Source organism: Micropterus dolomieu, linkage group LG15 (assembly GCF_021292245.1).
Source record: "Micropterus dolomieu isolate WLL.071019.BEF.003 ecotype Adirondacks linkage group LG15, ASM2129224v1, whole genome shotgun sequence".
In the NCBI taxonomy this organism is placed as follows: domain Eukaryota; kingdom Metazoa; phylum Chordata; class Actinopteri; order Centrarchiformes; family Centrarchidae; genus Micropterus; species Micropterus dolomieu.
Window position 1 is genome coordinate 16,884,391 of NC_060164.1, and position 27,759 is coordinate 16,912,149.

At 39.1% G+C, this 27,759-nt stretch overlaps 4 protein-coding genes across 7 annotated transcripts in view; 2 read left to right on the plus strand and 2 right to left on the minus strand.

The window, feature by feature from the left end:
• Nucleotides 1–5,319, plus strand: part of LOC123984201 (inositol 1,4,5-trisphosphate receptor interacting protein) — a 5,853-nt gene extending 534 nt beyond the window's left edge. The window contains exon 2 of the mRNA XM_046070966.1: nucleotides 2,259–5,319. Coding sequence (XP_045926922.1) covers nucleotides 2,323–3,933 — 1,611 coding nt within the window. The 5' untranslated portion in view covers nucleotides 2,259–2,322 and the 3' untranslated portion in view covers nucleotides 3,934–5,319. The remainder of the gene's footprint in view (nucleotides 1–2,258) is intronic.
• LOC123984205 (glutathione S-transferase omega-1-like) lies at nucleotides 4,665–7,706 on the minus strand. The gene is made up of 6 exons (XM_046070970.1): nucleotides 7,556–7,706; nucleotides 6,179–6,287; nucleotides 5,839–6,061; nucleotides 5,634–5,735; nucleotides 5,344–5,450; nucleotides 4,665–5,117 (listed from the first exon to the last, which is right to left on the minus strand). The coding sequence occupies exons 1-6, from the start codon at nucleotides 7,581–7,583 to the stop codon at nucleotides 4,967–4,969; spliced, it is 720 nt and encodes a 239-aa protein (XP_045926926.1). The 5' UTR covers nucleotides 7,584–7,706; the 3' UTR covers nucleotides 4,665–4,966.
• Nucleotides 7,707–7,764: 58 nt separating this feature from the next.
• Nucleotides 7,765–26,286, plus strand: cfap43 (cilia and flagella associated protein 43). Of its 4 annotated transcripts, none has more exons than XM_046070948.1 (38): nucleotides 7,765–7,896; nucleotides 8,137–8,390; nucleotides 8,558–8,654; nucleotides 8,765–8,932; nucleotides 9,137–9,281; nucleotides 9,470–9,614; nucleotides 9,737–9,819; nucleotides 9,957–10,088; nucleotides 10,175–10,291; nucleotides 10,390–10,467; nucleotides 10,611–10,759; nucleotides 12,534–12,637; nucleotides 12,864–13,013; nucleotides 14,744–14,904; nucleotides 15,094–15,258; nucleotides 15,352–15,482; nucleotides 16,452–16,617; nucleotides 17,296–17,406; nucleotides 17,960–18,037; nucleotides 18,628–18,753; nucleotides 18,857–18,961; nucleotides 19,056–19,172; nucleotides 19,702–19,896; nucleotides 20,119–20,325; nucleotides 20,502–20,588; nucleotides 20,842–20,922; nucleotides 21,705–21,833; nucleotides 21,934–22,053; nucleotides 22,234–22,341; nucleotides 22,578–22,664; nucleotides 22,731–22,819; nucleotides 22,971–23,181; nucleotides 23,517–23,629; nucleotides 23,873–24,032; nucleotides 24,301–24,465; nucleotides 25,563–25,643; nucleotides 25,745–25,898; nucleotides 25,982–26,286. In XM_046070948.1, exons 1-38 carry the CDS (start codon nucleotides 7,868–7,870, stop codon nucleotides 26,155–26,157), a joined length of 4,974 nt encoding a protein of 1,657 aa, XP_045926904.1. In that variant the 5' UTR covers nucleotides 7,765–7,867; the 3' UTR covers nucleotides 26,158–26,286. The 4 variants fall into 4 exon arrangements, with proteins under 4 accessions (XP_045926904.1, XP_045926905.1, XP_045926906.1 ...); XM_046070949.1 differs by having other exon boundaries at nucleotides 19,705–19,896; XM_046070950.1 differs by having other exon boundaries at nucleotides 16,452–16,608.
• On the minus strand, nucleotides 26,171–27,554 carry sfr1 (SWI5-dependent homologous recombination repair protein 1). Its single transcript, XM_046070971.1, has 3 exons — nucleotides 27,190–27,554; nucleotides 26,651–26,995; nucleotides 26,171–26,541 (listed from the first exon to the last, which is right to left on the minus strand). The coding sequence occupies exons 1-3, from the start codon at nucleotides 27,283–27,285 to the stop codon at nucleotides 26,353–26,355; spliced, it is 630 nt and encodes a 209-aa protein (XP_045926927.1). The 5' UTR covers nucleotides 27,286–27,554; the 3' UTR covers nucleotides 26,171–26,352.
• Nucleotides 27,555–27,759: the final 205 nt, after the last annotated feature.

The window sequence follows — 27,759 nt, forward strand, 5'->3', positions numbered from 1 at the left end:
TTCCCCCCCCCCCCCCCCCAGTAAGAAAACACGTTGTTGTTGCTCCTAAGCTTTGCGCAGCATCCTACACAGAGCACCGTTTGTGAGCTGAAAATGGCTGTGAGGTGACTCATGTGTCAGGAGTAATGATAGTCTGCTACCATATTTCCGTGATGAGTGGGTCACTATTTTGTTGCGAAGACAACTGAGGAGGTAACCCATGGCAAAGTGTCTGAAACACATTACTTTATAAGCACATCCGCGTAGTGAGTTACTTACTCCAAACACCCTGAGCTCCAAGGGAGTCAACACCGGTTTATTTATGGACACTATTTTAAAGTAGGCTATACTTGTACTTTACTCAGTAGTGAAAGAAGTACTCAGCACTAAAAGTAAAAGTAGCAGTGTACATAAAGCTGCATTCAATTTCAGTCAATAATTTCAGAATAATATTGTATTTAATTAATTAATGCATTAATGTTTACTTCCCTTTAAAGTTGCAAGTGTGAAGCAAATTTTTACCTTATACTGCTGGTGGGTTAATGTATAATAATACATCCTAATGTATTTGCTTTTAGATTATATTTGGATTAATATTCTGAATCTGCAGAGTAACCAGTAACTAAAGTAAATCAAGTGGAGTAAAAAGTACAGTTTTCAAATGTAGTTGAATAGAAGTATAAAGTAGCAGACAATGGGATTACTAAAGTACCTGAAAATTGTATTTGCTTTCCACCACTGACTTAGAATTGCATTTCATGCTACTAAAATAATGTACTCTTTACCCCAATACATTTATATAGAGGAAAAATATACTGTAGGCTTCTTTTATTTCCACTAAATTTGATCGCTTTAGTTACTGGTTACATCTTTCATACAAAAATGATGAAATAAGAAGCAAATTTGAAGCATTTGTATCGATTAAACTACCCAACGCTATGTAACTTAAAAGCAATGCCAACGTGAGCATCTGGAAAAACGCTGCTTACATGTTCATATGTAGTATTAATCTAATAATATCATCATGCTGGAAATGCTTCAGTAATGCAGTTTTACTTGTAACAAAGTGTTTTTACATTGTGGTCTTGGCACTCAATGTAACTTTTGTTGAACAGTGACTCCTACGGGATAATGGTAAATGCCTAAACATTGTAAAAACAGTAGCACAAGTAAAGAAGAGATTAGCGACCTTACTTAGTAATATCAGTTAACCTATACAGCAAAGTTTTGCTTACAATATCCATTTCAAGTTAGAGATCATACCAGACCAAGGCTGTAACAGCAAAATCCCTGAATGTTTTAAAATTAAGAGTTATAACAAATGTTTGCATTTGTAACAGGAATAATGGGTTATTTCTCAGTCTTTGTTTATGTTGAGTATAGCCTTCCTTTTCTGTAACAAAAGGCGATCTCAAATAATTAATGAGCTACAGCACCAGCGTCTCTGTCTGTCTGGCTTGTTTTTGTTTGGATGGACTGAGGGCGTGTAAGTGTTGGCAAACATCCCATTGAGTAAGTCATGGGAAGTTTCCCTGGCTCTGTGGCCTCACATACTGTACTCCACTGGCCATCTCTGCTGCCATTTTAAAGTCTTGACATGTAACAGCTCATAATGTCATGAACTTGAGAGTGAGACTGTGATGCATGTGTACTTCCTAGTTTTCGTTTCTCTTCAGTGTTTCGAAGGAAGTCCCATTTTGAGCACGTTATATGGCCTTATTTTAAAGATTATAATGATAGTTTAAACAATTCAGTCCTTCCTCACCAGAACAGTGTCTCTTTAAATTATACTGAAAGCTTAAAACATAAGCAAGTCTTATGTAATTTCCTCTTACAGTTTATTGCATTACTTGTAAGTTATCTGATGACGTCCAGGAAAGAAGATGATAATGTCAGAATGTGAAACTTTATTTGGACTTTTTCTAGTTGGGGAGTGTCTTTTTTTTATTTTATATTCTGTACAAAACGTTAACAGGATGTAAGTGTTAAGAGGCATAATGTTGGGAACTAAATAGGGTTATCAGAGAAGGGCCTAGTCTTCCTTCCTCCCATGTTGCATACACAGTTTGATACTGGACGAGTGCGTCACTCAGTCTACTGCCTCTATATTTAGAGGTACAGTCTGTGCTTCTCCCTGGGGTGGAAGGCTTTACAAAAATAACGGGATTTTTTTTTAATATACCATGATTTTGATACATTTTATTTATTTACACTAGTGCTCGTTTGTCTTACATCCACTTGGCTTATCAACAAAACCACAACTTCTCTCATTGTTTCAGGATCTGAGCTGCGGCTGCCTAGACGTCTGCGAGGCGCTTAGACGTGCATGTTAGAAACAAGCTGATGATGCAGGGGGCCATTGCACGAGTGTGTGTGGTTGTGGCCGCTGCCATATTAAACCACCCCTTGCTCTTTCCTCAAGAGAACACCACGCTTCCCGAACAGGACGAGGAGCTGATGGCTCGCATGCGGGCGCATGAGGAGCGGCTGGAAATGGAGCAGGCCAAGCTGGAGAAAGAGCTCTCGCAGCTGGACTCGAAGCAGGAAGAAACCAGCCCGGAAGAAGGTTATAGTTGGTACATTTGGAGCACCGTGTCTTTCGTCATATTCTTCACTATCGAGATGTACAGGGGGGATCTTGCTGATACAGAAATCCGGCCAGTTGAGGATGAAGACATATTTTCAGAGAGTGGCTCTGTCACCCCCAGGACAATGGTACTAGATAAGGATGTCCTGAGCAACTTCTGCGACAAATGCTCCTACACTTCAGCCCGTGAAAACTGGAGGGTGAGGGAGTTTGTTGAGGGTTTTGCTGACGACTTGCTGGAATCACTCAGGAGCGTATGTGACAGGGAGGTGGACATGGAAGTTGGGGACTTTGTTGGGATTGGAAGCATGTTTGAGTCTTGGAAGGTGTGTAAGCCACTGATGTGCGACCTTATAGTGCCTTTCTCGCCTCCAGATCCGTACTGCTTCCAGTTCCATCTGTGGTGCAGCCCCTCCAGTGACATGCCTCCACACATGCAGGGCTGTGGCAAGATAAAGGTGACCCGGTTCGGGGAGAACAATGAGGGCTGTCTCTGTGGCTCTGCTAACCTGGGAGAGGACATGCTCTGTCTGTTGCACAGCAAGAGTGACAAACTCAAAGCGGACCACAGTCTTGATGAACTTCTGTGCTCCAGGAACACACCTTTCTTAGCCAAAGATCAAGTCATGAAGTGGTTTCAGATCTCTGTTACCAAAGCGTGGGGACGCATCTCTCAAAAGTACGACTTTGAGGTCAATTTTCGCAACCTGGATGCCGCCGGGGCTCTGAAGATCCGATTCCGTTCTGGGAAAGTCATCGTAATGAACATCGTACCGGTTGTTCAGCTGAAGGATACAGATGCTTATTTTGTCTCACACTTTCCATCAGACTGTGACAGCCCTCCAGACCCATACTGGCCCCTCTCTTTTGCTGTCTACGAGAGGAATTTGCTGAAACATTTTGCTAAACGCCTACCACAAAATTCCTGTCATTTACACTGCCTTCAGATTGTTACTTTCCTACACAGAAAGCAAACAGGACTCACGGGGAAAACCGCCCTTACCAACTACCACTTAAAGACTGCTCTGTTGCACTTGTTGCTGAGTAAAAGGCCCTCTGCGTGGAGCATTGAGAGTATAGAGCACAGGCTTCAGGACATGCTCAGCTTCTTGCAGGGAAGCCTACGGGAGATGAGACTTCATCATGTTCTGATTGGGAACAGTAAAGTGCCAAAAGAAGTCCAGGTTCCTGGGATCATCCGCAAAGCAGAGCCCATCAATCTGTTCCGGCCTCTGGTGTTGCAGAGGGAGCTTTATGAAGCAACAGTCAGGCATTTCCATGAGATGTTGAGAAATGCACCTGTGCTCATAAAGGAGTACACACCTCACTTAGCAAACACAGGTTTACACCTAAATGGAAGTGTGTGAGCTTTAGCCGTGTTCGAGGTCTGAATTATATTAAGCCAGTCTTCATTGTTACTTAAAATAATAAACAGATTCTTAAGTACTGAAATGAAAAGGTGCATATACAGCTGTTATTTTAATAATAGACATTGTGGTTTCTACTATAGCTGGTTTCTTTTCACTTGATGAGGTAACCGCTGTGTTAATATACATTAGCAGCACTTCAACAGTGGGTTCTGTCATTTGTAAAATCAAGTGGCAAAACCGTGTAGCCTACAGGATTTTAGAAATATATTGTTTTCCCTTGAAGTTATTTTTGACTCAGTCTGTAGGACTGTTTCTGAAGTCATATTGGTTGTTTTACAGGCGTAACCTGGAGGATTTTCAGCATATGTGCTACAAAGGATGATCATTTTAGGAATGCATTTCAGCATTCACTAGGAGGGAAAAAAAGACAAAGCACTTTTGTCAGTTGGGGAAACATTTTAACAGAAATACCTCTCATGTAATGCCGATCTAAATGGACATCATTTACCAAATAGTATAACAGCGTATTTGTTTTCATTCATACTGTTGGGAATCTGATGGCAGCTACCACATTTTGCAGTGTTTAATGTTATGAACTTTTTTTTTGTTTTTTTTATTGCTTATTGTTACATTTCCACTGTGCTGATGTCAAATCTTTGGTAGAGCTCCATTTTATATGGGGCAAAAACAAAGTAGTTTGAAACAGACACAAAATTCAGAGTCATTCATTAGAGCGATCATTTTTATTAGAAAAAGTGCAGCACTTTGAAATGGATCACAGAAAACACCTCGAGTCATATTTACGTCATTTATCCATTATCATGATTTCATATTTTCCCCAAAATAAGTATAGAAAAATCACAACATAGGTTATTAACCCCCATTAAAACGCATATACCCTCTTTACCTTAACCTGTAAATGGTATTTGCAACAGAATTGTTTCCTGCAACATTAAAGTTAGAAACAGACTAACCAAGACCAAAACCAAACAAGTTTGACAGTTTAAGAAGAGTTTTGATCTCTTATTTTCTACAGGCCGTAGTCATAGTTGGGTTTGCCCGCAACGTAACTCTTGTAGAAGGCCTTGTAGGTGTCCACACTGTGCATAGTGGCTTTGACAGCCGGGTCCTCCAACATGCGCTCTGTCCACTTCTTCAGCTCAGGTGTGCCATCAAGGCAGCTGAAAAGACAAAAAGGGAATCATAACATAAGTCTCTCATAAAATGACTAGAAGGAAAGATGACCTGACTTAAATGTTCTTGACAGAGTCCCTGTTCTTTATTATACAGGTCTTACTTTTGTACTGTACCTAATATTTTACTCTTTTTGCTCCTCTTTGGTTTTCTAAAATGCTTTCATAAATAAAATGTATTTATTTTAAATTGTCCTGAGTGATTATTACTTACTGTTTCAGTTCAAAGACGTCCAGCCTCTCAAACCACGGCCACATCATGTAGTCGATCATTGTGATGGAATCACCACCGAAGAACTTGGTCTTCTTATTAACCAGATCCTGGAAAAATACACATTACATTCATCAGTGTTGTATAAAACACTGTAAACTAGCCAGTTATGATTTCACAGACAATTACAGTTGCACTGACACTCACTGCTATGGACAATTTTGATTTGCAATCTACCAAATTACATTGCAGGTCAATGTGAAACCAGAGTAATTAACTACTTCACAACCTACCTCATTTAATTTGGCAAACTTCTCTTTCAGTTCAGCTTCCAGTCCTGAGACATCCTCGCCATTGTTTCTCCCTGATGGGATCTTGTAGAAGTATGGTACTACCTGCAGACAACATTGGCATTAATGTGATCATTTGATGATGGTAACAGTAGACAAGTATATAAAACAACCACACAATTTAGATGCAAGTCTCCATATAAGATACCTTGGAGTAATTCTCCAGCATCATCTTTTGTTGAGCTTTAGCAAAAGGAGAGGAAGGAAGCAGCTTCTTCTCAGGGTAAACTTCATCCAGGTATTCACAGGTGATGGGAGACTCATATATCACCTCACCAGCAGGTGTCTCCAGCGTTGGGACAAGACCAAGGGGATTCCTCTGAAGGTACCAATCAGGCTTGTCTGTCAGGTTGATATTGATGGTGTCATACCTGAAAGACAAAAACAGGTTCTGCAAATTTAATCAAAAGAACATATTGTGGGATTTTCAGGTGTTGGTATAAGTGATGCTATGGTTTAAAATAAAGTATCATTAAACATGTCTTTACTTGATCCCTTTGGCATTCAGCACTAATCTGGCTCTCTGGGCGAAAGGGCAGAATCTCATGCTGTAAAGTCTGATGCGGCCTTTGGGCACTGGACCGGGTGCAGCACTTCCTGAAAGAAAAAAATAATGCTATTTTCATATGAGTGCAATTAAGAGAGCATATTGATATTTATGTTTGCTGCCATTAATGCATGAAAGTAACCACCACCACTGACAATTTCTTAATGCTTCACATCTTAAATCACAACCATTAAAGTCTACAGATTTAGTCAAATTTATAAGCATCAGAAAGTGGACACTCTTTAACTGGCCAGTTGCGGAGGCATGTGCATTACCTTTATGAATGACGACTGAAGTGGTAAGCTGGCTTTAATTTATTTGTGTATTTGTAAGTTTTCCAATTAAAAAAAATAAATAATAAATAAAGCTCCATTGGGAAGTAAGAGCATTTACTTGTACCCCATTTTATGCAACTCTGTACTTACAAATTAAATCATTTCAGAGGAAATTGTTGTACTTTATACTCTACATTTAACTGACAGCCACACTTAGTTTATTTCTAGATTAATATTCTACATACCAAAAATATGATCAAGTATGATGCATTGTAACAGACTAAACTGCAGTAACATATATAAAACAGTTATGACTGCATCAATAATAATAATAACCCAATAATATAATAACATCTTTAATTATGGATTGCTTAAGTAAAGCATCTCAGTAATTTACGTATTTAACTACTTTTCTTATGTAAAACTGTCTGAACTCTATTCTGTCAGCCTTCTACAGTCACACATGAGAGACCACGTGGTATTTTGTAATAACTGCAGTCACTTTTAAAGTATGTTTTAAATAACTGACTTATAAACATCAGTAAAGTAGCCTAAGTTACTTCTAGCATATCATCTTTCAAAACTGCACGTCAGATTATTCACTGAGTCACTGTGCTAATAACTCTTAAGAGTGGATTACATTAACGTTAGATGGTACAGATAACACACAAGTTAATAAGGCGTGGATACTGTTTGAGTTATGAACTGGGTTGAAGAGACTGCATTGTGAATAACCACAATGACTTTGCAAATACCGCGCCTATCATCGCTTCTAGCATTTCGCAACGTAACAGCAGAAGTCAGAGCAGAAGAAAAGGAAGTGCAAATATTTTGCAGCATGTTCAGTTCACAGGTTTAAATGCAAAGCACTGTATTCAGTGGAAAAGAAAGTCAACATGTATAAACTTCTGATATGCACGTGACATATCTTAGTAAGAGAAACTGTAAATGTTACGCTCATCTTTGTTAAGCCTGCTAACAAAACATGACAGCAGACTTCAAGATGCTTTTTCAGTTCACCAAGTTTTCGCTGTCTGTCTTACCTTTGGCGAAAGACTTTTCAGTCGACATGTTTACTCTTCAGGTGGTGAAAATGTCCTTTGCACTAAACGAAGAGGATAACAACGCAACGCCCTAATTCAATTGATACAAATATATAAAAAAGGGAATACTTATACACAATTTGTACTTCCGGTATAGGTGTGTCAGATGATAGCATAAGCCAATAGCATGAAAAGGGAGGAGTCTCATGAGTGTTCTGGTAGCCAGGGAGACGACAGTTTGTTTGTATGCCGTGTTGGTGAAAAAAAATTATTTTCTTAAATTTTAGTTTTATTGTTCGGTTTTATATTAAAATGGATGACAGTGGAAGTTTAGAAATCAGGTATGTCGCCGCTACAAATACACCTATGTATTTTTACTTCCGTTAAATACATCATTAATGTACTGTGTTTATCACAGTTGTCCAAAACGTTAGCTACTATTAAGCTCCAGTTTGTGCATCTCATGTACTCGGGTAATTATAACTTAGTTAGAGTAATTTTCTTTTAGTGAAAGTAATGGTCACCTCTGTGTGTTTGCTAATACGCGAGAGAGGCTGATATATTTGTTTTACTCCATCCAGGTGGATACGAGGTTTTAGAAACAAGAGCGTCGGGTTTGTCGACAATAAAACAGTATGTTACACATGTGGGAGTCATATCTGTTTCCTGAACCTGGAGACAAAAATACGAAGTGTGTTTCAAGGTCCTGGCAGAGACATTGGTGCATTGACAGCCAATGGCAACAATGGGATGTTTGCTTTCTCTGAGCAAAAGCTATCCCCATCTATTTTTGTGTACACTTTTCCTGACTTTCAGCTGAAGAATGAACTAAAAGGTAAGGTGATATTTTCAACGAAGCTCAGACCACTATCTAAATCTTTGCAATGCTTTATGCTATAATATTCCATTATTTTTCTTATTTATCTAATTTTCTTCCAGGAGTGATTGTTTGTCAGTAGACCTTCCTCCCACATTTATCCTCTTTCACTGACCCTTTTTTAGGAACAGCCCAACTGGACTACACATCTCTGACATTAAGTGACGCTGGTCCTTATTTGGGTTGCTGTTCCTCTCTTCCAGACCACACCATAACAGTGTGGTAAGCCAATGAAAGCAGTACACTACCTTATATTGTGTGCTACATATTTTTCAGTCATGTTTATTTAGGTTGAGCAGCTCTGTTACTGTAATCATGACTGTGTGATGCAGGAACTGGGAAAATGCTGAGCCAATTTGTACACAACCACAAGCTGGGCGTGATGTAATTTCATTGGTGTTCAACCCTCTGAATTGGCAACAGCTTTGTGCTTTGGGCACTGCATCCCTCACTGTTTGGAATATAGAGAAGAGTACCAGCTTTCATGTCCTGAAACCAAGGTAAAGCAGACTTGACTGCACAAGAAAGTAGTTCTAAATTGATTTATGGACATGATATTTTATGTGCATTGCCTGTGAATTAACTAGTAAATTAATCTGTATTATCTGCATTTATTATTCACTTTCAATAAACACACGCAGAACCTAGATAACACAGTGTCAAGCAATATTACGTATGTGTATGTCATATTTGTTGCATTGCAGTGTAATTGAGCTTCCAGCAACGGATGGTTCCTTTGTTGAGAGATTGGTACACACCTCTGTCAGCGACAAACTGCCCTATTTTGGTCCAGAGATGCCTCCATCAGCCATCTCAAGACTCAAGGGAGACAAGGCAGAAAGCGTTGTGGTATTGTCCCACTGTCACTTGTTTACCTATATAGATAAAATAAATACACTTTCACCATTTAATATGTTTGTTTTGATGATACAGCTGTGGATCTATGAATCTGTTTGTTGGGAAAACAATTTTGTTATCAGGCACACAAACAAAGCCAAAATGTAAACAGTTACCCAACTCCATATGTGTTTACACAGGCTAAACTCTACACCAAAGCCAGACTTACTCCTACTGCCATCTGCTGGACAGCCACATCAGAGCTTTATGTGGGCTGTGCGGAAGGCTTTCTGCTCCTCGTTGAACCAGAGAGCCTCTCTGTCTTGGTTCTCTTCAACCCCACAAGTAAACAGTCACACACAAGGGGGACACTGGGGTGTGTGTAGATATTTCAAAAGACCCTGGCAATATTTCTACTGTTCCACATAAGTATTGCCTAATTTTATTTGTGTTTCATTTTTGTCCAGCTGCTGATGCCATCCCTGAACTCAGACAGAGCAACTTTCAAGGTTTAACAGTTAACAAGAATGGTTTGATTGCTGTGGGAAAGGTACAAACCCAATGCAGCTGTTAACATCTGCTTGGCTCACTGAGTATGAGACCTTAAAAATTTAATGAAGAAACGTAGAAGTTCACTTCTCAATTTTCTCCGCTTTAAAAGCCCTTTAAAATATGCATGTTTTACAGGGTAGTGTTGTGCACTGTCTGCAAATCAAAGGGATTCAGATGGACATCACACAAAAATGGCAATTAGAAGGACCTGTCACTACTGTAATGTACTCCCCGGACTATGAAACATTGCTTTTATCTTCTAAAACAGTAAGTACTTAAATATATCATAGTGTGGCCCATTGTACATAAAGACACATGCTAGTCCATCAAATAACAGGCTTCTTGTTCTTCAGGGGCAAATCTATATGCTGAATTCAACCCGGTCAGACAAGATTGTGAAGGTCCTGGATGATCTCAGCAGCAACTTTGTGACAGCAGCTTTGTCGCACGCTGACAAGAACATTTGTGTGGTAAAACATTTGTTTTACTCAACAATTACAGTGTCTCATGATGGCATGTGTAATTTAGGTTAATGTCTCTTGAGTGTTTGTGTTTTTGCTGGTTGCAGTCAGTGAGGGATTCTGGAGAACTGCAGCTGTGGTCCACAGATGGCCTTTGCCTCAGTAACCTTTCTCTTCAAGCGGAGGTCAGATTCACAACACATCAACATTCAGAACATATGAGTAGTGCCACATTAATACACTTGTTCTGTAAGCATGCGGAAATTACTTAAGTTGAAATTAATCAGAATAGATGTGAACTTAAAATTTGTGATCTGTGTCTGTTTAGGTGACAAGTCTGGCCTGCTGTCCAATTGCACAGTACGCAGCTGTTGGTACAACTTCAGGAAATGTCCTCTTCATTGACCTAAACAGGGAGCAGCAGCCTCGGCTGGTGCACCAGGTTCATCTCTACCGCACGCCTGTGGATCACCTAGTGCAAGTATCCTCCATCCCTGTGATGCCACAGAGTTTCAGTTTCAAACAGTTCTGACAAGCATCAAATAATACATTTATGTAGTAGAGGCATAAGTTATCACTGTCAAGCTCACACCGGGGTAATGGACTCACAGGGCACGACTCAAGGTGGTTCGCAAAAGATCATTTATTGACAGTAGTACATAATCGTAGGGCAATAACCGTAGTCAAAAAACAGATACTGAGGTCAAAACACACTAAGGCAAACACTGGGAAATTGCTGGAACGCCGACACAAGGGATCAAGACGAACTGACGCAGGCACAAAGGGGACAAGGGTATATACAGGTGAAACTCGAAAAATTAGCATATCGTGCAAAAGTTAATTTATTTCAGTAATTCAACTTAAAAGGTGAAACTAATATATTATATAGACTCATTACATGCAAAGTGAGATATTTTAAGCCTTTATTTGATATAATTTTGATGATTATTGCATACAGCTTATGAAAACCCCAAATTCAAAATCTCAGAAAATTAGAATATTGTGAAAAGGTTCAGTATTGTAGGCTCAAAGTGTCACACTCTAATCAGCTAATTAATCCAAAACACCTGCAAAGGGTTCCTGAGCCTTTAATTGGTCTCTCAGTCTAATTTTTTGAGTTTCACCTGTATACACTGGGGTAGGGGAGACAATGAGGCACAGGTGAAGCACATTAGGGCGGGGACTGGTAATCACACATGGAGGGAAGGCAGACGAAGGCCCGGGGGCCTTTCCGAAACTGCTTGCTACTCCCTCTCCCTACATACTTCCACTCCGTTTGCGCGTTCATGCGGAGGGTCCGCCACATTGAGTGCCATCCGAAACCAATGAGGGCGGAGTGGTAGTGGGTTGTTAAATCCTCAAATGCCGAGTCAGCACCGATGCTGGCTTGTTGAAGGTGTGTAACACCCTTTGCTGCACGATGGGGGACCTTTCTTTCAAATTGCGTTCTGTGTGATTTCGCCGGTTAACATGTGTTAAATACGCTAACATTGTCACATCACCATTCACAGGTTAACAACGTAGCCCATATGATTTATATTGAAATGTTGTATTTGTGAATGTAACATTTTTCATATAGGCTAGGTTAAAGAGGTTCAAATATATAGGCTTTTCTTTACAATGAATATTAATCTTTTCATAAAAGAATATAATATTTATTTTTCGTAAATATATATATAGTCATGTTCTTAAAGAATTATTTGACATGAACACAAACACAAAATGAATGACAAATGCTTTCAGTCTCATTATTGCAAAAAACACACTTTTCCTCAACATCAATCCTGAATCTTAATACCACTGTTGTTTATTTGATACACGTATTATAGCAGTGAGTGCAGCGGTAACGTCAGAACCTATTTATGCAGGGGAGAGAGGGTAGTTCATCCGAAAGTTGTCGCTGTATTTAAACCCTACGCGGGTTAGGAAGCTCGATTTGGCCTGGAGGGTGACTCGACCAGAGTTCACTCCCTGTCGGAGTGGAAGTGGCGAGGGTCTACTTTCGGAAAGGCCCCTGGAACAAGACACAAGATGAGTCACTGAAGCACAACAGGAAGTGGTAACAGACAAAAACTGAACACATAACCTAACTGCGGGAGCTGGGCGTGACAATCACTACCCATAAAACCCAGTGGGGATAACTTCTCTTCCACTTCTGGTCCCGAAAGAAAATAAAAATGTCACATAAAATGTTTACAGTCTTTCTTATTGTGTGAATATACTGTATGTGTGTGTGTTTGTGCTTTTACAGTTTTGATCAAGATGGGCAATACCTTTTCACTGGTGCCTCAGATTCACATATCTATGTGCTAGAGGCAAAGCCGTCAAAGAGGTTTTCAGTCATAGGATACACAGGTAAGATACTCTTTTCAACACTTGATTAGACATGTTACTGCTCTCCTGTACATATTAAAACAAGGCACATATCAATACAAAGTTTATATTTGCTTAGAATTGATATATAGAAAACGATTGTTCTATTACTGTAACACCTGAAAAGAACAAGGTATTTTGTTATTTTGAAACATTGAGCAAGCTCAAGTTCACCTGCATCCTTTTGTCATTTGCTTTTCTTTTCCAGTGGTTCCTGGAACCATTTTGTCGCTTTCCACTCAGTGCATCAGGCAGTTAAAGCAGGTGAAAGTTCTTGCTCTGTGCAGTGAACAGGAGGGCAAAACTCATGATGGAAGCCTGCTCACGGTGCTCTCTCTGCCTGCGAGGGACCTTGCAGGTACAGTACTGACGGACTCACTTCTTATTCTTTTTTCTCATTTTGGAAATTCATCAGAAGTTTTTTTCAGCACTGGTTGAAAACAAGCCATGATAAAAAAATGATCTGGTATACATCCAGAGGAGAGGGCCAGTGGCTCCCATTACCTCTCTGAACGGAGGACAGTGTCTAAGATGCAAGATGAGTCTCATGTGCAACACATTATTAATAAGATCATGCAGTGATCCTTACCTAAAGCAATTCAGTGAATTCAGACAGAGGCTAGGGAGATTTTTATCCAAATGTTTAGACATGTTGCCACTAACACTGTTAGGTAGAGAGAAAAACAAGCGGTTCACAAAACCACACCCATTGTTTATACAGGCTGGAAAACTATGTTGAACAAGATAGACCACGACACAGGCAAGTCTCTAGAGGAAAGTGCAAACATTAAGTCTAGGGTGTGGCCGCAGAGGAGAGTTGATTAAATGAGAGTTATAAAACAACACTGTGGTCAGGGATGGGAAAAAGATACATCAAAATGTATTTTAAAATAACAAGATACCAAATACCCTAATTTTAAGTTTATCAAAATAAACTACTGTAATTTCCAAAATATTAAAAATACATTTCCAAGATACCATGAAATCACCTCACAAACCTTTTATTAATCGGCCTATTTGATCTGTCCTTTCACCAGCACACTGACTCAGTTGATTTAGTGAACAGTGTTTGAGTGCATGCGATACATTTGAAATATGCTACCAGCCAACTGGCGTGACTCCCTTACGTCTTCTTTTCTTTGTCTGCCCTTTTCTCACACATGTCTCTCCTCGTAGGCTACTGCCTCTCCATGCTCCTGTATCTGCCTCCGATCTCGTTCTGACTAACAAAAGAGAGGACGACTTAGAGGGATTCATAATCAAATATAGTGCCCTCACAGTCTTGTTTAATAGCAGACTTATTTAGGAACAATTTCACGAAACACAAAACCCCCATTCTACACGTAGACTTGATGAGAAATTGTATGTTGCTACAACCAACACGAGGGGTGGATGGGTTGACAACCTGCTGTTTAACAGCAATGCAGCTACACAACATTGTTGTGTACAAACTGTTCAGAATTGTATTATTTTATGCTAAAAATAAATGGGAGGCTGGAATCCTACACGTTTCTCACCTTGACCTTCTTCTTCAGGTCTGGTTATGTTTTCTGATCTCAACATGTCTGGGCAAATTACTGAGTAGGCACCATCAGCGTTTATATGATGTCATCACATCATCTGACTTCTGACGACTATTTTACAGTATTTTTAAACTACAAACTCCAAAACACTGAATTATTTTGCTACAAAATCATTCATTTAGCTGATCTAATACAAATTACAAAATGCGTATTTTGTATTTCAAATACGTGTTTTAAATATATGTAACACTGCCCATCCCTGACTGTAGTGTGTTTTAAAGTGCCATCTGCATTAAAGCTGACAATGATAATGACTTTAGTAATAATCAGTTGAGGATAAAATCTTAAGATTTGGTTAAAACACAGTTTGATAATGTGTTTTATGTTTATAGAGCCTTTTATATACGGTAATTAAGCTGAAACAGCATTTCTACTCTCTGAATAAAAGGGCCAACTACCTAGCAGGTTCTCTGTAGTAGTTGTCACTATGGAAAGGCAGGACTGTTTCTGATTACTTACCAATTACTTTTTAATATATTTATAATGTTCCTCTACTGATCTGCAGGTTCAGATTGTGTAGACCGACATGGTTGCCTGACTTCTCACATCCTCCAAGTGTCCAGATACAAAGTGCCTCATCCACTTAAATCCTGTGTTCTGGGAGTCAGAGAGGTCTTTGCTTACTGCCACAAGAAGAAAACTCTCCAGCGATTTCAGCTTCCCCAGGTTTACTGCCACCTAATGTGTCACAGTCTTAGTCTCTGTCTTCATCCACCTGAAACTCATTGATACAATTATAAAAAAGTATCATTGTGACTCTTTGTGTTTTAAATTATGGTATATTTTATAGACAGAGTAGTCTCAGGTATTAACACATATGAAATCATCATCCTGCTCCTTGATTTTTCTGCCTAGGACACAGACGACCTCTCCAGTCAACAGGTGGTCCAGCTGGAACCAGAGCAGGAAGAGAAGGGTCATCCTCTGGGCCCGGCCTCTCTCCTTCTGTCTACTCACCAGTTATGGCTCGCTTCTGTGGGCCGAGATGGCCTACTACGCATCCGAGAAACAGCTTCCATGGTTGGAGCTTATTTTATTTTCTTCTTGTAAACGTTTGAATCCTGTTTACATTGTCTGTGGTGTGTAATATGATTCCATTGCTGCATCTAACAGGAGCGGTACATTGAGCTGCAGTGTCATTCATGTCGCCTTGGTGGAGTTCGGAGCGTGTCCTTCTCAGCGGACAGCCAGACACTCCTCACTGCTGGCTTTAAAGATGGATCTCTTGTGTGCACTAATCTCAGGTAAAACAGTAAGCACTCTGTCATGCTTACATAATGTGCCGCTGTGAACAGTAGAGGGAACTGTTGCTCGCCGTAGTGATGTCACTCTTATGCAGTTTGATAAAGTGTACATTAAAGAGTACTTTTCCTCTCTTGGCCTTGGCCGTGAGGTATACTAGTAAATAAATACAACTGAAGTAGTGGGTCGAGGGGGATCATGGCCATAATCTTCAGGAAAACAAAGATCCAATAAACTTCACACACACCTCCCCACTGAATAAGATCCCATTCACATTCCACATCTGCCTTTGCTGTTTCCTCCTTCACGCTTTTCTTTTGAAATTTAAAAACCTTTCCTTCTTTTTCCATAGCACTTCACTACTTTTCCATTATCTTAAATCACTGCTGTTTTAACGTTCCAGGAATTGTATTTTTCTGTGAGGCGAGGTTGAAATCACAGCAGAAAATAGACCAAGACAGCATTTACTCCTGTTTGATCAACATTTGCTAAAAAATACAATGACCGGCAGTTTTATGAAATATCTTTGTGAGGTGTCGTTGTAGGAACAAATGAGCTTTGGGCTGAGAGCCACAAAGTAGAGAAGTCGGAAATTATAGAGACAAACTAATCCTCTGTTAGTTTGGTCTTTTCAGTGTATTTGTTGACAATAATAAAAATGTAGAATATCAGTATATTCTACTGTTCTGCTTTACTGTTTGTAGTCATATCATTATATCATCATTCATAGTTATATTACAATTTACTGCGAAGTTCCGTTGCATCTCACTTTATTTTATTTCTTCTACATGTTTGACTCATTTGATGGCTGTTTTATATACAAAATAGCTCTTTAATGTAAAAATTACTTCATCATAAGGCAGAAGGAAACAAACAACGTGCTCTTATATACAGTATATATATATATATATATATATATATATATATATATCGCTCTATTTCTCTTATTGTGTATGTCCTATGTGTTACAGAATTAAAGGTGTGGGTGCTGGTAAGGTAAATAAAGCTACCCAGTATAGCCAGTCTATGGATCATTTCTTGAAGAACATATTTAATACAGAGAATCCCATCCTCATTGACTGGCCTGAGTGGGTCCATGGGTCTCCCGCTGGCACTGAAAAACCAGAGGAAAGTCAGGTATTTAATATTCTATTATGTTTTAGCAGTAAATTTGTACTGCTTAACAGTGTTTAAATGTGTGGGTTATTGTTGCTTTTGAAACACCAAACTGGACACCGCAATTGCATAAACTACACTCTGTTTGTTAGGTATACCTAGCTCAAACTAATACAGTTTAATGCAATACATTTATAATTTTCAGTTCAATGTTCTAGTTATACTGAAAATACTTAAAATTTAGTGTTCCCTCACTGTTATTAACGTGGTGGGACAAAATATTAGGAATACCGGTCAGGACAATTCAACACAGCTTAGCAGCACCACAAACTACAACCTCAAACGTTTCATAACAAAAAAAACATTGTATAACAGACAGAATAATAATATTGTCCATTAATGAACATGTGAAATATTCAAGTAAATTTGAAGAATATATGGATAAATGTGAATTGTTTTGTATGAAATAGTTTGTTTCTGAGCTGTTTCAGCAATAAAATATAGAATATGAACATTTTCTGCTCTTGATTAAAGCACTTTGGTATAAATCTGAATATTGCAAAAATTTATATTAAATTATATTATTTACTGCTTATGCAAAGGGATACTTAATTAATATTTTAGCAATGTGTCAAAGCAAGTGCTTTTATTTATCTGTGCCTGTATGTTATTTTTACATGTGTTGTTAACCCTCTGTAGGTCAGTGGTGGAGCAGAGATTGTGGATGTGACAGAGCAGGATGAGAGTTATAACAACCTGCTGTCCGCTCCACCTTCACACCCCACCTGGCTGGAGAGCAGGCGAGAGGCGGTCAGTGACTAACGTGCTAACGTAATATTTGCTGTGGTGGCATAAGACGTGGATAATGTTAACTACATTTGATATGTGTCTTGTGTCTCTGTGACGTTGCAGGTGGAGGATTACAAAAGAGCCCATTGCACCTGCGTGTGATATCTTGCTGTGTTGCTTCCGTGCAACAGCTTGATTTATTGTAACTTATTATATAGAGAGAAAATCAACCAATCAGCAAGTGGGAAAGTGCTATAAAGCAGATAAGCATTTTGTAAAAAAAAATGTTCAGTACTTTGTTACCTGACAAAGCTTCTTGATAACAACAAATTGATACAGAAGGTGTTGCAGTCTTTGAATTGTTGGTTTAACACCTCATCAACAATCACACATGGAAAATGAGCAGAGGCACTTTGCAGCTTGCTTTTATGCTACAACATGCTTTCTAATCTGATTCACGTGTTCTGTGAGGTCTTCTGTTTAAATCGAGCTACATCATGTTGAATGATGAAGCATATAATTATTTTGTTGGAGTTGAAATCTCACTTGTTTTTAATCTGTATATTTTAAACAGGTTCTAAAAGAAGAGAATGAACAGTACTCCGAGACAAAGAAAAACCTCAGGAAAACCATCAGAGAGTTACGTGACACTGTGAGTGTTTTATTATATCTTTTTATTTTATTTCAATCCTTACTTAAGAAAGAAGAAAAATAACAACATAATGTGTATGTAAACATGTTTGGTAAGTGCTTTTCAAATCAGTTCCTGTACATATGCGCAGCAGCTCACTACTCAGAGCAACACATACACACACAATAAATTAGGGGAAAAATGTTTATGAAATTGCACTCAAATGCTAAAGAATAAAGACTTTATGTATATTTCTGGTACTAAATGCATGAATAAATAAATACTCATTTATAAAAAAAAAATTATATATTAAAAAGTTATGAAGCCATGCTAATGTACACACTGAATTGAAAGTGATCCAATGGTATCACAAAGCATCAGTTTGTCTCTAGAACATTTTTAAACTTAACCCTTTATTTTCTAATTGGTTTCTAACATAAATAAAATACATATTAGCTCAACAAACAAGTTGCATTTGTAGTAATGTTTTTAACAGGCAAGCTAATTTAGGTGTACAATTACAAAACAAGTCAAGAGAGGTGTTGAAATGTTGTCAAAAAGTTTGTCTAACAAACAATATGATGACTGAATTGTGTTTCCTGTGTTGTCAGATCCAGGAGATGATGCGCGAAAATGAGAACGTCCCAGATATTGAGCGTCTGGAACAACATGAGTTCAACCTGGATTTTGAGGAGCAGAGGAGACTAGAGACCATGGTGGAGCAGGAAGTTACTCGGGTAAACCACACACACACACACACACACACACACACACACACACAACCATGAATGCAAATAATCTTTAATTTTCCTTTGAGGTCATGAAAGGTCATCATTGTAGGTGAAAAATGAAATCAAATGGGAGATTTTAGCACAATGTTACCTCCGTGATGTCCTCAAGAGAGAATGCTGGGACTCTATGAAGGTCAAAGGCAAGGCCATAAAGGTAAGATGGCTTAAGAACAACATTTCTTAATTATCACAGTATGTTATGATCTGTAAGGATTCTGAATCATATCTGTTGTGGCTGTCTACCACAGGCCTTTCACTCTGAACATGAGGTGAAGAACTACCCTCTGAAAGAGCGAACAGAGAAAGACATGGAGGACCTTCGCAGGGTGCAGAATATGAGGAAGTTGGAAAAGGCTGCTTGCACCGTAAGCAAAACTGGTTCACAGGCCTGAAGAGTCTGTGGTTTCAATTCTGATTAACACTGCAAATAGAATCACATGTGATGAGTTAGAACGAGTTAGACGATATGTTGACAGTTTTTAATGTGAAACAGAAAGGCAGCATGCACAAAAAAAGTTCTACATATTTTAAAATCTGTGACAGTGCTGCTCTTCAGTATGTTAGTTTTAACTCTCTGGAAATACATTTTATAGCAAAACCATTCAAGTCAAAACAGGTTTTACTGCTGGAAAAGTTTATGCTTTCAGTCACAGTCCTACATCTGACCTTTCGATTTTTGAAGTTTGATGTTCGATGAACTTTTTTAAATGCTTGAATACGTGCCAGTCCACCAGTGTTGAAGCATTTCTAGATTTACAGCTGTTTGGCCAAAAGAGAGTTGTTACTATTCTTCTCTTCACTGCAATATTCTTGGGATGAAGTTTATAATTGTATGGCCTCAATGTTAATTTCAACACTCTCATTCAAAGCATTTCCCCTTCTTTTCAACTGCAGCAGAGCAGCCTAAAGAAAAGTTCTAACACAACCAGCCAAAAGGAGGTAGAGCAGGCGGAGGAAGGCCACGAGGGACAGTGTGCCGCCGTAACGGGAAGTTTCTCCGCTCAGTTAGGATATTCCAATCCTTACGTCTATGATCAGTTCAGCCTGCAAACCACAGAACAGAGGATCAACCAGATAATTCTGCTACAGGTGGGAACCTGTTGGCCTCAGCAAAAGTGTGATTATATACGTATTATACAGTACTTTTCCAAAACAGGGCCCAAAACACACACTTGATTGTTATTGAAAAATGAATAAAACAAAGAAAATGAAATAAAGAGCACATACAAATAAGAATTTCTAAGAACTGACTGACGGTCATACATGTTTATTGTCATCATCATAAATAATGTTTTTTCTTTGCAAATGCAGGATGTGATTTTTCGCATCAAGACAGCTTTCAATGCTGATTTTGAGGCCACGCACAGGCAGAAGGTGCAAGAGCTGAACCACGTGAGGGACAGGAACAGACACATCAGGGAGATCATGCTGGAGCTGGACATGAACGAGAAGCTGTGGGAGCCCAGCCTTACCAACAGCGAGTGGCCGGAGAGGCTGCTCACTGTGGACGACTCTGAGGTTACTGACTTCTGAAGGGTTGACAAAGTTCACACAAAGTTCAACAAACAAATCCTACACGTTGAACCACTCTGTGGTTTGTTTTTTACGGAAATGTGAAAGAGTATGTGATTATAATCGTATGAGATGCTTTTTCACAGTTCACCAGAGAGATATGCACGTTTGTCCTACTCTAGATTAAAGCAGAAAAGTACCTCACCCCAGAGCAGAAGGAGGAGGAGGAGAGGAAAAAGTTGGAAGAGCAAAGACGTTTGGCTGCCAAGGTATTCTGCCATAATAAATGTGTTTTTGTTTTTCAGCTGTTGTTTGTCGCTGTTTACAAATTCTTCAAATACTTCCATATACAAAAACTCCATATGATGATTATTGACAATAGTAAGAGTACATTTAACAGTCCTCCACCAAAATGAAATATGAATGTCTTATGTCTATGTGATATACAACATATGCAGCAAGTCATTAATAAAAGTAGTTCACTTCTGTCATATTGATGAGGTGTTTGTCTTGCTATTGCAGGGGGATAATGTCAGAGGAAGGGCTCTAGAAGACATGATGGATGGAGTGCTTCAAGTGAAAAAAGAGGACATCTTGAAAATGGTGGGTCCATTTTTAAAGCATTAAGACTGTAATACACTAATCCAAGATATATTATTTTATACATATACATACTACTTATTAGTTAAATCTGTCATTTTAGAGACATTTTTTACACACCTGGAATCACAGATAGTCCTTAAATGTTCAGACTGATGTAAACAGCTGTTAGGAAAGCAGTCAAGGTTAAAAATAAATAAATGTAAATTAGACCTGCTGTGACAATTAGTCAATTAATCAGTTTGTTAATTGACAGAAACTATTTTGTGAGCAATCTATTGTTTTTCAAGCAAGCATGATTTTCTTCATAACATATGACAATAAACTGAAAATATTTGGGTTTTGGACTGTTGTTGGAATAAAACAGGACATTTGAATACCTGTCCTTGTGCTGTGGGAAAATTTAATATCATGGCAATTTTACATTTTATAGAATAAACAAGGAATCTGTTAATTGAGACTATAATTAGATTCATTGATTATGAAAATAATCATTCATTGCAGCCCTAAATGTAGTTTTTGGATTTGGATTAATTCTCATTATAAGACAACATATTTTTTTTATGTCTGGGAGAGAAAGAGAAAAAAAGAGCAGAAGAAAACCCTTCCCTACCTCCTGCAGTCATTTCTTATCTTATACACAGAACACTACATCTCACTGCAGCCCAAATGAACACAGAAAAGCATTTTTTTTTTTTTTAATTGAATTCTTTTCTGAGCAGTGTTAGTTGAATTAGACAAGTCAGCATGAAGGGCACATAGTTTCTATTGAATTGACTCCACAGGAAATTCCTCCGCCTGAGTTTGTTTTGACCAAACCTGACATGCACTGGAGTGAGGAGGAGAAAAAAGTCTATAAAGAGTATGAAAAGAAAACCAAAGACCTGAGCGAGGAGAAGGAGAAATACAAAAAGGTATTACCGTTTAATACATTCTCTGTTTTGCTATGATAAGGCATATACTTAACGTCTGATCAGTGATCAATATAAAATACCTGTGAACTCTGTATTGCAGTCACTGGAAACTGAAATGAAAAAACTGCAGGCATCCACCAAGGATGCGACTGAAAGGTTTGATGAAACTTTGACAAAGCTGTTTGAGAAGAAAGTGAAATGTGAAATGGCTATATATCAGGTGAGCCAACACACAGGTACACACACACACATGCAGCACATGTATGTGACACATGGACAGACTCAGAACACGTGAAGTCGATCTTTCTCATTGTGCTTTCCTCCTTCAGATAATTATGAGATATGATATCTTGTGTATGTGACACCTTAAAAAAGTTTTTTTTTTTTATGTATTTTACAGGAAGAGCTCAAGATTACTTATCTTGTCTATTCAGTCCTCATAGAAGAGGAGATGAGAAATCGAGACCTGGAGCTCAAGCTCAAACTTGAAAAAACATTGGCATACAAGGTCAGAAAACTTGCACACAGTAAAGCTAAAGGAATTTATGACCGCCAGCTTCAGATTCTGTTATTTGTGAGACACCTGAGTGAATAGCAGTGGTGTTCTTCCAAATTCTAATATAAGATTTTCACATCGCTCAGGCGTGTTTTGCAAGCGCTAACCTGTGCGGTACTCTAATCTGTTCAAGCTTATGTTCCCCGTACATGCTGCTCTCATCTTATCGACCTGTGTTTCTCTGACAGGATAAAGTTGGGGAGGAGTTGAAGATACACGAAGAAGAAGTGGAATTGTTTCACGAGACCTATGAAAGCATCGTAGCTGAGGACAAAGTAAGCGAGATCAATATGACTGTAAGTGAGTGTCCACATACATAATATCCATCCATGTCTCCCCAGGTTCTTGACAAAGAATTCAGGAAGGAGTTCTTTGATGTACCAAGCCACGTGGTTGATCAGCTATATAAGTTATTCAAGCGTAGACCCAGGTGTGTAATACCCACCATTTAATTACAAACATGAAACCTAATTATTTTGTGCAGCCTCATAGCTTTATATGTAGAAAGTTGCTTGATTTGAAATCCACATTATACATTGATAATTAGAAACAGTTACTGCACACACACTTTTATGCCTCAGGATTCAAAAGATAAGGACCCAGACTGACAACAACCCCAGCCCGTTTAAAGAGCAGCATCTGTGCGGTTCTCTGGCTCCCGTCACACTCGGCAAAATGCTGAAGGCCATGGAGGAGCTGGACGCTCCGGAGAATACACCAGAAGGCTTGAACCCAGCGATCTGGGAGAGGTTTTGTGTCGTCCGCAGAACTAAAGTTGAGAGTGAGCAAAAGGTAAAATGAGGACGTGGACAGGTCTAGAGTGGAAATAGTGATGAACATTGCTTCAATGTATTCCTACTGTAATACGTACAGAGGCATTACACTACAAATATGCAATTAGCAATTAACATTTCATAGGCTGTTTACAGTCTTAAATCTTTCTCCTTTAAAATAAACAAGGCCTATCAACTTTATAAACATAGCCACCATTTGATTTTTTTAAAACCACTATAGTATTTTCTCATTCCAGCTCAGCTTTAAAACAGATTTGGGAAACTTTACAAAATGATTGTGTTACACTGTCTTGTGTGTCGCTGGCCACTCACTGTTTGGCACGACCTTTGCAGGTAAAATTAAAAGCCTTGACTCTTGCTGAGATGCAGGCGTTCCTGCAGAAGAGGAGAGATGAAGATAAGGCTGTTCAAGAGGAAATTAAAAATCTCTCTGATGAACTTGAAAGGTACGACGATGTGATGTTACATGCAACATTTTTATTTGTCACTTTACCTGGGTAAACGGTAAGGATGATCTGACAGAATGGCACTCAAACCACAAGTCTTAAATTTGAGAATGTGTCTCATTCTCTGTAACCTGTAACAATAATGAAGGTAAGAAAGTAAATATAACTTATTATTTTTCTCTATGGAATGATGTAAGAACGATCGTGTTTTTTTTTTGTTGTTGTTGTCCTGCTCCCTCCTAGTCTGCATAAGGAGAAGAACCGTTTCCTGACAGACATCATGGTCCAGGTCCTACTCAAACAAGGCCAGGTGGAGGTGTCTACCGCACACCTGACTGCTGACTACACTGACTCTGTGCTTCACCACAGGAATGTGGTGGAGGACCTCAACAGAGCCATCAGGGTCAGCCTATTTCACCGGACACTCTTATTGAAAAACGTAGTTTCTTGAAATCAAGTATATATGATGAATATATGTATATACAAGGAAACACAAGAGAACAAAATTGCATATACACTTTTTACTTTTAATTACAATGTAAATACAACACTAACAAAGGATTTTTGGTTTGATAAAAAGGTTCCAGAATGAGTCAAATTCATGTGGTGAGCAGATACATCGGTTATGAAAATGTCTTTGTCTGTCAAATGATTATTATCTGTATGATCAGACACTCGCAGAGCAGAAGATAGCCTCCATGGTGGAGTGCAAAGACTTCCGTAAGGGCATCATCCAGCTGCAGTGGGAGCACAAGATGATGGGGATGCACATAGAGGACCTCAACAGTAGGGCGAGGGACATCCAGATGTTACGACTGTCTGAGGACCAACAGGAAGTGAGCATTATCGGGATAGTAAAACATCCTAATATTGCTTTTTTTGTTGCTTTTATCAGGGACTGTTTATTCTTTTACATACATAACAGTTAGTTAGTAAGTATATGTCAAGTTTTCAAAAGGTTCAGCATCTGCTTGAAATGAAATCTCTAAGGGGTGAAACTTTATCCCTGTTAAGATTTCTGGCCAAACCTCAGTCGGTGATATCAAGGTAGGTATTTTGGTTTTGGCAACATCTGATGTTTTGCGAACAGAAAATTGTTACCATCCCCGAGTACAGATGGATGATCTTTTGTTACCACAGACACACACCCTATTCATGGAAGCTCTCCGACCTATTTTTTTCTTCTTTTTTGCATCTTTTAAATGTTACCCAATAGGTGGGGTATTATACTATGCTATACTATGCTCTTTTTATTCTTTTTTTTTTAACATCTCAGCCATGTTTGTGCAATTATTCTAGGCATTTCTAGAAAAACAGAAAATCTTCTTTGCTTCATTTGGCAGCAAACGTCAATCCCAGGTGTGAACAGGCAGTTTAATTAAATACAGACCATGAAACTTGACTGGTAGATGCTTTGCTCCTGGTTGCAGTCCATTAACCCCTGAATACACATTATAAAGACATTTTGTGAGTTAGTGATATAAAAAAAATAACAGGGAGGTGGTGGTTGAGCAATGAAAAAATATGTAAAGATCAAATGAGTCATCCATCATCTTATTTTCAACAAGTTGATGAGCATGGCATAAACAAAACATGTTTCCAAGCCTGAATGCCAGTTTCCTCTGGCAAAAAGTTCCAGGTAACTCCGCCTAGGTGTGGCATGCAGCTTCCTGTCATTGTTTAGGCCCCCGAAACTATGAAAGAGAAAAACATTCAAATATAAACAAATCCACTCTGAGCGATCCTCAACATTTTATGATGAAGCATTTTTTGCTACAACTGTTGTGAGAGCTTTCATCAGAAGAGCAAGGGACAGAAACTCCTGTTGAGACACTTAATGTTGCCGCTCGCTGTTTTTTTCAGTTCTTACCATAGACTGTATATAAGAGAGGTTCTTACTTCATACATGTCAGTCATTCCTTTTTCTGTCCAGTATCTCAACAAGACAGATCGAGACAGTCGTGTGTCCAAGCAAGTGTCCATTCTGGAGAAAACTATAGCTTTCCAAGAAAAGGTAGCAGAAAAGTAACGACGTGAGCTCATCAATCAGTTCTGCATTGTGTACTTTCTATACCCGACTGTTAAGTAAACATGCATATTATTCTCTGTTTTCAGACCCACGAACGGAGTGTGCAGCATCGCATAAAAAAGATTGAACAGCTTAACAGACAGGCAGCAATAAAAGCTGGGAAGAATTCAGTTGTAGAGCAGCAGCTACCTGAAATGCAGGTGACTGTGGCAGAGAGGAGACACATCTACGAAGCAATAGGTAATAATAAAATAACAAACAAAAACAACACATTGCAAAGGGAGCCCGTTCAGACTGATAATGAGGCCTGTTTGGTTTTTTAGCTTCAGAGGAACATCAGGCGGCTAAAACAGAGGAGCGCTACCAGGAAATTGTTCAGAGAAAGAACTTGGAGGACTTTGCTAGAGCACAGGCGGAGAATCTGGCCTTCCTGTGGGCAGAAGTCGAGCGCCTGAGGATGAAGAACTTTCCATCGCTTGACCAGCTGACACACAACTGAGCAAAGCATTTTCTTCAACAGATAACACCATTTTATTTACACTTCTCTTAGCAAGTAAACATGAAACATACAACTTCAGCTGTGAATGAAAATGGTATAGCAGCAACAAATAAAACAATTTAAATGCAATTGTTCCTCTGGAGTATGTTCGGCTGCTAGTGAGACAAATAATGTGTGTGTTTTAAAGCATATTCATTAGGCAGTGAAGTCCTCCTCTGTGCGGTCAAAGTGCAGAATGCCATCATCCAGACCAAAGAGGTCAATAAGCCCCGACAGGCTGGCCTTTCCTCCCTCTATGGGGACATCTGATTGGAGCTCATACAGAGCAGCCTGAGCACAACTCCGCCACTTGTCAATCAAGGTTTGGAGCTGTGTTAAATCATTCTAGGATGAGAGAGAGAAGAAAATGGCCGCTTTCAGTCTAGTTAAGCAAAAGAAATCCCATTACATTCATGTTAGGAGCAACCCAGACAATTTAAAGGGAGCCTTATACCTTGCTTCTGTACATTTGAACCATCCTGAGTCTGCGCAGCTTCTCTGTCTTGTCTTTCACCTCCTTCCTCAGTTGGTCTCGTCGTTGTGCAAAGTCTGTTGAAGGAGGATCGGGACCGGGTCCAGAAAACTTTTCACTCCCTGATCTCGCTTGATTTCTTTTTACATCAACCTCGGGCACGATCAGTGGAGGGTTATTAACGGTCTCCCGGGACTCTGCTGAAACTTGTCGGCCATCCACCTCCTCATCAACACAAAGGCGTTTGGCCACAGAGAAGGGCGAGGTGAAGGAGCGCCTTGATCTCTTCAGCCTCTCCTTCAGTGAGGAACTCAGCTTCTGAAGTTGCTGCGGAGATGACAGTGAATGAATTATAGGTCACACAGTATCTACACAGGAACACAAGAGTAGATGTTAGATTATATATAATCAATTTTAACATAACATACAATCATTTTAAGGTGATTTAACCCGGCTAGGTAAAAGGCAGCAAACATTACAGTAAGTTAACCTGTCAGTTAACAAAGAGCACTTCCACCTACCTTTTCCTCTCTATATTCACAGGGGCTGGACTCCACTGAATTACAGGGTGAAGAATACACAGATTTTAATTTGTTTGCTTTAGGAGTGATCTCCATAGCTTACTTTGACTCATGTAAACTAACGTTAACGTTGTTAGTGCTGTGATACAATAACGTTAACGTTACCAAGTTAGCCTAACGAGTAACTTATCAGCTACAGTTAGTCACATAGTGTTAGTTTCACCTCAGCAAACACGAACACTTAACCAAACGTAATAGCTAACGCTTTCGCAACAACTACCAAACAGATACGCTGACTAAAATATAACGTTAAAACTGTGGAGAGAGATTTTTCTGTATTTCCTTATTTTTGCGGCTCAAGAAAACCTCCGCAGTCAGTGATTGGACAGAATTTTATGACGTCTTACCGAGGAGGATCTTGGGCGCTGTAGTTGTTGTTGGCTTTTTGCGGCACAAACCACAACTTTAAAACTCAATATTTCCATGTTATTCATACCTAAAACCCACACAAGGCCCCACCATCTCTCTCTCTTCTTGTTTTATACACATATATACTGTGTGATACACATC